Source organism: Magnolia sinica, chromosome 5, assembly GCF_029962835.1.
Source record: "Magnolia sinica isolate HGM2019 chromosome 5, MsV1, whole genome shotgun sequence".
In the NCBI taxonomy this organism is placed as follows: domain Eukaryota; kingdom Viridiplantae; phylum Streptophyta; class Magnoliopsida; order Magnoliales; family Magnoliaceae; genus Magnolia; species Magnolia sinica.
Genome location: NC_080577.1, coordinates 104,603,673 through 104,613,587, shown reverse-complemented (window position 1 = coordinate 104,613,587; position 9,915 = coordinate 104,603,673). Strand labels below are relative to the sequence as shown.

General features: G+C 38.7%; 1 protein-coding gene across 2 annotated transcripts in view; it reads left to right on the top strand.

Moving 5' to 3' along the window:
* Positions 1 to 1,662: 1,662 nt before the first annotated feature.
* Positions 1,663 to 9,915, top strand: part of LOC131246530 (ATP-dependent DNA helicase At3g02060, chloroplastic) — a 54,938-nt gene continuing 46,685 nt past the window's right edge. The window contains exons 1-3 of one of the 2 annotated variants that reach the window (XM_058246748.1): positions 1,663 to 2,452; positions 4,113 to 4,338; positions 8,266 to 8,511. In XM_058246748.1, coding sequence (XP_058102731.1) covers positions 1,833 to 2,452; positions 4,113 to 4,338; positions 8,266 to 8,511 — 1,092 coding nt within the window. In that variant the 5' untranslated portion in view covers positions 1,663 to 1,832. The remainder of the gene's footprint in view (positions 2,453 to 4,112; positions 4,339 to 8,265; positions 8,512 to 9,915) is intronic. The other variant, XM_058246747.1, reaches the window with a different exon arrangement.

Genomic DNA, 9,915 nt, shown 5'->3' with positions numbered 1-9,915 from the left:
ATAAATATGGTTTATGATCAATTACAAGTAACTTAAAAATAAAATAAAATTATGGTCCGTTTGGATACCATCAAATAAATTACCTTTCTGCTTAGAGAAGTAGGTAAGTAACTTATTTGAGATAAGCATGTTTGATTTATGATCAATTATAAGTAACTTTAGTATTATTATTTAAAGTTAATCACTTCAGTTTAATAAGTAGAAATCAAGATAGGCTACTTGAGGCACAAGTAACTTAAGTAACTTAAGATCAAACGCCCCTTTAATTTCCATTTCAGGACTCACCATTAGTAATTAGTTAATTTTTAGTTGATGATGAAAATGCCATTTTGAGTAATTGGACGATTAAGAATAAATAAATCCAGTGTCACATAGATCAGATGATAGGATTGCCCGACATGTCCTACTTTTAGGGTTCTTAGGGATTATTGGTTCCACATTCAGACAATGTACTTAGAGTTAATATATTCTAGGCGTACAGTTTTTTTTTTTTTTTTTCAGTGTGTATCAACTGTCACACTGCCAGAGTATCAAATAACTCTGCTAAACCTGGAACTCCACTATCCAAAATCCATCCTCCCGTGGCCGTATAGAGTAACTCCATTTATCCTACTCTACAATTCTAACCATTCTTTTGCAACTCTAACTACTCCACAGTTCACATCAAATAACATATGCTAGGAAATAGGCAGAAACCAAAATCAAGTTAAGATAGAAAATTAGATGAAATTGGACTTTAAAACACATATTAGACACTCTTTCCTTGGAGCTTTATTTGCCTCCTTTCATTGGTATGAGATCGTTATTGCATTACTAGTGAACCACTTTGAAGGTACAATAAGCCATGGTGGTTCTACAACATTCACGACGACACCATGGCAGAACTCGGTAGGCAATCTCTTCCAATATGGTAGACCCTATGTACATAGAAACAAGGAACTCGCTCGATTATTTATAAGGAAAAAAGAAAAATGCAAGAGATAAGGATAATACGTTATTTTATTTTTGATTTACAAGAGAATAAAAAACTTAGCATATTCACAAAGAGGCGTTTCTAGAAGATACATCGGGAATTGGTCAAAACAGTTATGCCTTTTATGAAGCAACGTGACCTAACTCTGTTTCTCCCAATAGTTTGATTTTAATGGGCGAATCATCTTGACTGTTAATTTTAGTTGGCTAATCTCTGAAATAGACTTTTTCGATGGGCCAAAAGGCACTCCACTCACGGCTCAATATATGCGTGTAAGTAGACAAAGTGTGCCACTAGTTCCTCCACAACCTCACAACCTCACACGTAATTGTGATCATAGGTGTGCTCGTGTCTACGGCCTTCTTTACCATAATATCATTTGATCAAAATTTCACTAGAATATCCCATTATTTTAAAACTTTCTACGATATATGTCATGTGGGATGAGCCCTGTGGGACTCATCCGAGTCAATTTGAACTCCGGCTTAGATCATTGGGTCCGACGGCATGAGCCATGCTTGTCCGTGTTAACTCGGACTTGGCTGGCCCTGATCCGATTTGATACCTCGAGTCCCCAAGACGATTCACCACCGAGTCGACTCAATAACGAACGAATCGTTCCGAGTCGTATGACCATGGCCCAAACCCAAGGCCCGGTCCAGTTACCGCCAAGCTCTCTCCCCGCCACAACTGCCTGCAAATAATATCTCCCTCCATCCAGCAACCGCTTCAAAACCCCACTCTCACTCCAAAACCCTCCATTCTACCTGAAATACCACACCTCAATGTGAAAAATCCCTTCCATGTCTCTTTCTTCCCTCTCTTCCCTTTCTCTATAAAACCCTAGCACTCTCCATCAATGGCCACAACCAAACCTCCTCTCTTCTCAATCTCCCCATCCCCTCTTTTCGCCAAATTCCCATCCTACCCTCGCTTCCGACATCTATTTACCCCCAAATGCCCCTGCAAAACCACCACTGCCACCCGACGCTTCTCTCTCTATATCCATGCTGTCTACACGGAAGGCGTTTCAGTCTCCCAAGCGACGAAAACCCCGTCGCCATCTTCATGGAAGGACAAGATTGAGACCGAGGCGGACGCGATCGCCACCCTGAATGAGCGAATCCGCCGTGACCATGGCAAGCGGGACGCATTGTCGTCGCGGCCCGCCATGGATTCGGAGGAGGCGGAGATGTATATCCAGATGGTGAAGCTGCAGCAGCAGCGCGGGCTGCAGAAGTTGAAAGGGGATCGGGCTGGGAAGGGTGAGGGTTTTGGTTATAGAGTTGACCCGTACACGCTCAGCTCGGGGGATTATGTCGTGCACAAGAAGGTGGGGATTGGTAGGTTTGTCGGGATCAAATATGATGTCCGGAAAGACTCAACAGAGCCGATTGAGTATGTTTTTATAGAGTATGCCGACGGGATGGCAAAGCTCCCATTGAAGCAGGCATCAAGGATGCTCTACCGCTATAGTCTGTGAGTTTTTTGTCCAATCTGTTATTCAGCTTGAATGCAATTAGAGATTCTATGCAAGGTTGTGCTACTATGGATGCCGCATGATACAAAATGGCACAAGTTATACAATCTCAGCCTTCCTGGTAGGTGGCCTTCAAATGGATGGTAGAAATAGAGAATGGTCGTCTGATCAGTGTGGATTTTCTGTTATGGGCCATCCAAAGTTGCACCCACATAATGGATGTTCTTGATTTGCCAAACATATGGCCTTGTGTACTATGGTTAGTTACAATGAACCAACACTGATTCATCATGAGGAACCAACGATGGGGTCATTTCTAGTGCATGTAGAAATTTCAGATATGGTTATTAATTGCAATATGTTTGATAAATTTTCTAACTGAGAATTCGAATGTAGTGTTCAATAGGGAAAACTTTCAGTATATCTATGTATAGGGATGGCCGTGAAGACTATGGAACTCAAATTTGTAATAGTTGCATGTAGAGATGTACACAAGTCGAACTGAGTTGAGCTTGGCACGGCCAGCAGCCAATCCCAGCTCGCACTCTGCTTGGCTCGGTCCTCGAGTCTGACTGTCCAGCTCGGCCTGGTTTGGTCAGCTGCTCGGTCTAGCTCGAGCTGAGTTCGAGCTCAAGTTTTCGAGCCGAGTCTCGGTCTGCCATTACTAAGGACTTAGAGAACAGATTTTCTCCTATCAAGCCTAAAGATTAATGAGAGAGACTATTGGCCATTTTCTTCTCATCGGTTTTTCAGAACTTTTTTTTATTATTACAAAACAGCTGACTGGAGAGAGAGAGAGAGAGAGAGAGAGAGAGGAATGTACCTTTTATGGCAAAACAATTGTTCTTTCCTTCTCCTCTATTTTATCTTCTTTCCTACTGCTGTCTTTTCTTGATGCTATAAAAAGTAAGGAAAACGGATGAAAGTAGAGAGAACACTCAAGGATGCACCTTCACACGTGTAAGAGAGTGAAACCATGCGAGATCAAAGCCTTCTTCAATCAAGCGATCTCCTCCATCTGGATGCCGTATATCAAAAATCAGGATGGTTTCTCTCGTCTGGTGGCCCATATTTGCAAATATAATTAGTATTGTTGATTAAATTTATCTTAATCCTTCAAATGTTTTTTCATATGTACAACGCAGTTGATTATTGCGCTATTCTAGTTTTAGATACACGGCATCTAACGAGTAGGATTGCATCATCATCAGCTCCAATGTGGCATATGTGTCCAACATCTCCATGTGTGAACGAGTGCATTTTCAGATGTTAATGTGGGGGCATTTTCACACCAGGCTCGAGTGAGGCGGAACTTTTATTATCATTTTCTTAAATGTTATAAGAAGTGTATGACTGAAGAATTATTTGTTGAACATAATTGTTTTTGTCTCTGTCACCTTCCATATCAAATTTTCATAAAATATAATGCCTTTGTGATCCCTTTTCACATGATAATATTGTTCGTAGTCCATACTCCATACCCTCATTCTCATTTAAAAAAGTTCTCTGGCTTCCTTATACCTCTTTGCAAAGGAGATGTAACATGCATGCTGTGATCTTGTTCACAGACATACATGTGCTTACTGAACATATAGGAGTGTTTTTCATTACTTATGCCTCTAATATGTAATTGAAAAATCATTTTACTCGTATTTGCAGTCCAAATGAAACAAAGAAGCCACGGACTTTGAGCAAATTAAATGACACTAGTGCATGGGAGAGGAGAAGGATAAAAGGGAAGATAGCTATTCAGAGAATGGTTGTTGATCTGATGGAGCTTTACTTACACAGGCTGAAACAAAAGAGACCTCCATACCCAAAAGATCCCGCAATGGTTGAATTTGCTGCTCAATTTCCTTATGAGCCCACTCCTGATCAAAAGCAGGTGCAACTTCTAACTATCTCACCTTTTTCTTTCTTTCTTTCTTTCTTTTTTTTTTTTTTTTTTGAAGGATGGCAACTTTATTAATGAGGGGGCAAAGCCCAAAAAAAAGAAAAAGCAACAGAATGAAACAAAGAGAAACACCAGCAAGAAAACAGAAGAAACATAGCTACACTGCCTGCAAAAGATCATACTAACTGACTGACCTTTTTCTTGATGGATAAAAGATCTTTATTCAGAAGAAAACTATAAATAAAAAAACAGACGCGCATCCACAGCCTTGCCTTCAAAAACACTGCTATCCAAGCAGATGAACCCAAATGAACTACCAAAGCCAGACCCAAAGATTAAAAAAAGACTTGGACTAAAGATTCTCTCCTCATTTACAATATGGCACTTCCTCCCCACCAAGTGACCTTTCTTACCTGAATGGATAAGGCCTTACATTTTGCTGTACTTTGTTACTTGAAATGTATCGTGAAGCTCTTGCAATTCAAGAGCCCACTAGGTTTCTGCTTTCATATTATAGTTGAGTTCTAATTATCCTTGGTTGCACGTTTTCTATTAAGTGATGGAACAATGACATGGTTCATACAATCCATCATTCTTTAGGGAGCTGATGTATTACCCCATTCCTTTTTGGGCTCCACCCCCCCCCCCCACTCTCTTTGTTCTAATGCATAAAAGTTGGGGTTGAACCCCCTCTTTCATGGGGTGGGGTTAGGTACTTTAGACTTGGACTTGAGAACTCAATGTCGAAGCATAGGTTGTCTACGATTGAGCTGTAGCCTTGAACCCATACACCCCTTTCTGGTTTCCTATGTGTGCACATTGTTCCAAGTATCCCTAATATTATTGAAATATCCATATCTCCATCTCGGTGATACCGATAACACCGGTAGCGATACCGATAACACTAATAGTATCAGAAATTCCGGGAATCGGTGATATATCTCTAAGTATCGCCAATGTATCGCCAATATTTTCAAATTTGTAAGTTCTAGGTGTCACTTGTATTGCCAAAGTATCGATATCGCCAATTCTTTTGACTGTGTAAATTCCAGGTGTTGCTTGCATTGCTATGTATTGGTGATATTTTGATAATATTGCCAATGTATCGATATTGCCAAAAATCTATTTATTCAAAAAATTTTCCAATTCAAATTGTTTTATGAGCGCATGGTTGTATGCAGTGCTCAATTTGTCAACAATAATATCGTGATATTATCGTTATTGCAACATAAGAGATATCGAGACCACAATCTTTTGTTTCCTTTTCAGTTGTCGACGAAATATCGTGTGTTGTCAATATTCTGAAATATTGATGGATGTTTGGATGGTTGGATGGATAGATGGGATGGATGGGATGGTTGGATTGATTTTTTATGACAACACATGCTTTTAGACCCTCATTTAATGGAAGCTTATTATGTATGCATTCTTTTTGCAAAATTTTTGTTTCTAAATTTGCAAACATGCTTATTTTATCATCTCCTGAAGTTTCGCTGAAAACTTCTACTATTTTCCCCATGTTTCTCCTATATTTCCCCACATTTTCAGTTATCGGCGATATTGATATTGGTTCCGTATCCCCGGCCAACGAAACTTGTAGCGATACCGATACTTCGAACATTGTATGTGCGCCCCAATTTTTTCCATACTAGTATTGATGCATGTATTGCACCCTTGGGATACAATATAGAAACATATTGGGTACTAATGAGGAATATTTTATGTATTGTGTAATGTATTGCTGTTTTTGGGAGACATTGGAAAATTGGTTGAATATTTCAATGAAACTTCAGGGGATCTTAAGACGGACATTAATATACACTTAAACTTAAAAGATCACAAAAAATAAGTGCACATGATAAGTTTCCTTTGTATGGGGTCCTAAACTGTGCTATATGATAGAAGTGACGCAACTATATTCAAATTCAGTTCTTATAATTTATAAATCATAGAAGGCATGTAAACACAACCAATAAATTCAAAAGCCAAAATTGTCCTACAATTTGCAGTGAATTTATTTTTAAAAGTACGTTCTTAAATTATTATATATATATATATATATATATATATATATATATAAATTAATTTGAATTTTCAGAATAAATAAATGGGTATGGCTGATGTTAAGATTAGCATACACTTATAAATACATAATTAAAGGCATAAAAAAAATTTGGTCAATGTAATTTTTTTCAAAAAAATATTATTTATTTATAGTTTTAATTAGATTTTTTTTTCCCTAAAATTCCAAAAAGTTCTGTCAATCTATAGATCAACCATGACTTTTCCACACTCTAATTGCAAGTTAAATGGATGAAATAGGAAAAATTTTGAATTTCCCCAAATAGGAAAATCAGAGGTCAAAATCCATGATCGAGCATGCAAAACATGGAAAATATTGGGTTACAAACTTTATTCCACATATTTCATGCATTTTGGTTCTTTGGTCCACCTCCCAAGGTAGCATAATTTGTGTGGTTGGCTGGGCGAAATCACATCCTAACGATAGATAATCTTTAGAAAAGGTCCATGATACTTCCATACATCTATCTCCTATGCAAGAGTGAAGATGAGTCAGCGGATCATCTGTTCATACCAAGTTGTTCCATAATGGTAACTGTGGCTGTAACGGCCACTGCTGTTACCATTATGATATGGGTAGTTGCGGCCTTTTTTTTTTCCCTGAAAAATTCTGTTTCGTCCTTGGTACAGAGCTACGTGCCATTTTTCCTATAACAGCTGTTTTTGCCCCGTAACGCGTAACTGTTACCATCATTACCGTTACACAACGTTTTGGAATGCCTTGTTCCTGATGTGTGGTTAACAGCTTTGTTGGATGACGTAGGAGTGCAGATGCTATAGCCCTTCAAAAATGTAGGAAATGGGAGCACAATGATTTTTTTTTTTTTTTTTCTATGATATCTATCATGCAGTTTTATTTATGAAAAATATTATGTAGTTTCTGTTGTAAAAAAATTAAAAAGTAGGACCCTTTTCAAATTAACTTCTTTCTGGAACTTGTCATATTAACTGGAAGATTGAAAAGGAGTCATACAAGATAAAAAATAAAAAAAAAGTTGATTTCTTTGGCTTGTTCGTATTGTTTTTTTTTTTTGTTTTTTTGTTTTTGGCTCTTATTGCATTATATTAGGAAGAGAAGTTGGTAGTTGGTGGTTTAACTAATAGAAGGATTGGTGAGCTTTGATAGGAGTTCAGCTCCAGGTGATTAGAAGGGGTCTTCTCACATTGAAGTGGGTCATGCTATGACACGCAACCAGGACACTAGTTCTTTGAATGGTCTGAGATTATAGTGGTTCTTGTTGGAGTTCCTTTTTCACTTTTTCCCCTCACCCCCTCTGAATTGAAAGAGATGCCTTGTTGCTATCGATGAAATTATCTCCATTCTATTGCAAATGGTCTTGCCTTTGAAGGAATCATTTATCAGTATAACTTCCCCAAAGTTTCCCCTTCCCTCGTATCTCAGGAAGGTCAATGTTCAGTTATACACGTGGAGGGTTGGCCTAGTGATTTGCTAATGCAAATGCTCCCATGCTACTGAAACGTATCTTTTGCTTCTTTAATTTCCCGTGCATAGTTATTATAATACTCAAAACACTTTGACTTCTCACTCTTAAGTTATACACAGCTAGTGTTTGAAGCATTTGTTTACTAGTGATTATATAGGTCAATAAAGATCTTCCATACGCATTTGTTTACCAGTGATTATACAGGTCAACAAAGATCTTCCAAAGCATTTGTTTACTAGTGATTATACAGGTCAATAACGATCTTCCATTTCTGGTTCACCATTTCTTTGGAGATTTAATTTCATGTTTACTGTACTTTTTCACCAGATTCTAGCGTGTGCCTCTTACAGCACTCATTTCTTTTGTTTTTCATTTTCCTTGAGATGCACAGGCTTTTATTGATGTTGACTGGGACTTGACTGAGAGGGAAACTCCGATGGACAGATTAATTTGTGGCGATGTTGGGTTTGGCAAAACCGAAGTTGCACTTCGTGCTATCTTTTGTGTAGTCTCAGCGGGGAAACAAGCTATGGTTCTAGCACCAACTATTGTTCTGGCCAAACAACATTTTGATGTTGTTTCTGAGCGTTTTTCTCGGTATCCTGATATCAAGGTTGGACTTCTGAGCAGGTTTCAGGTACACAAAAGTTTGTCACTGGAATCCATATTAATATGATCTTTAACTCTGATGTGATAATAGACTACCAACTTTTGTGTGTTGTTGTGTTGAACATGTGTATTGAACACTCATTGATTCTATGACCCGAGTTACATAGGTTCAGATATGGGTAGGGGCGGCAATTTTTAGGCCTAGAAAGGTCTCAGACGTGATCTTTGAACTGCAAGCATTGAGCATGTGAGGCTGGGGCTCATCGTCATCATAATTAACCTGGTCCAGGTCAGCTAAATCTCATGATTACAAAGTAGAAGTTCAAGAAAAGGCTGCGCCTACCTGACATCAAACCTACTCCTCTTCCTGGACTAGGGACTGGCTGGCATCGCTACCAAGGCCAGATGTAAAAATTTTCTTTTCCTCAGCGGGGGCAAGGCCTGTTGCTAGTGCTGGTTATTGTCAAGTACAAGACAGGTTTTTGTTACTTGAATGCCAACCTTAAATGGAGTGATTATGTCTAAATTTATTTATTTTTCAAGCTAAAGATTTTCGTAGGTACCAGAATTCCAAAAGTTAAGCAAACAAATATATATATTTTAAAAAAAGTTAAGCATGCAATTTTATTACCAACCAGGACAAAAAGCCAATTACAAGTTACAACAACATAGAGGAAAGCCTCAAAGCAGGAGGGAAAGCAAAAGCAAAAGCAAAAGCAAAAGCAGCATCAAGGATGAGGAAGGACGGAAAAACCCACAGCCTGGCCATGTGAAATTGGCTAGCTCAACAAATGATGCTTCTCATGAGTAGTGAGCAATCTAGGGGATGAGGACTGTTGATGGATTCTTGCTAGACCTGCCGTTCAATTTCTAAAGTGATGGAGATCGCATTTATACCATACTGTTGGAATGTGGACAAAATTCCTTGGAGCTCTTAGCATCCATTTAGAGCCTCCAATTTGATTTCACTCGATTTAAGGGAATGTATTTAATCTCCGGATTCAGAACCTTCACTTGGATTTGCTAAAGTCCTTTAGAGTAGATGAAATGCAACTCCCATGTGGCAAGACCCGGAGCAATTCTTGATTTTCAGAAAAATCGAAAGACATGGCTCCCCAAGACATGCTACCTGCCGAGTCCCAACATAAATAATGAGGACTACTACCAATGGTCCAAAGATCATTAGCGTTATTTTGAGGGGGGTTTCTGGCGCAGCAACGAATAGAATTATTCATTGGAGGAAGGTCCCAAGCAGCCAAAATATATCTTGGCGCAGAATTGGGCCCTTCCCTATATGAGACAAATTGTGTGCAGTCTAATAGCATCAGTATCATAGTGAGGATCACCTATTTCAGCTTCCATTTAGGTTTAAAAGTTCCATCATTTCTTTCCATCCAAACAAACTGAGCCATTGCTGGAAAGCTGAGTTTGG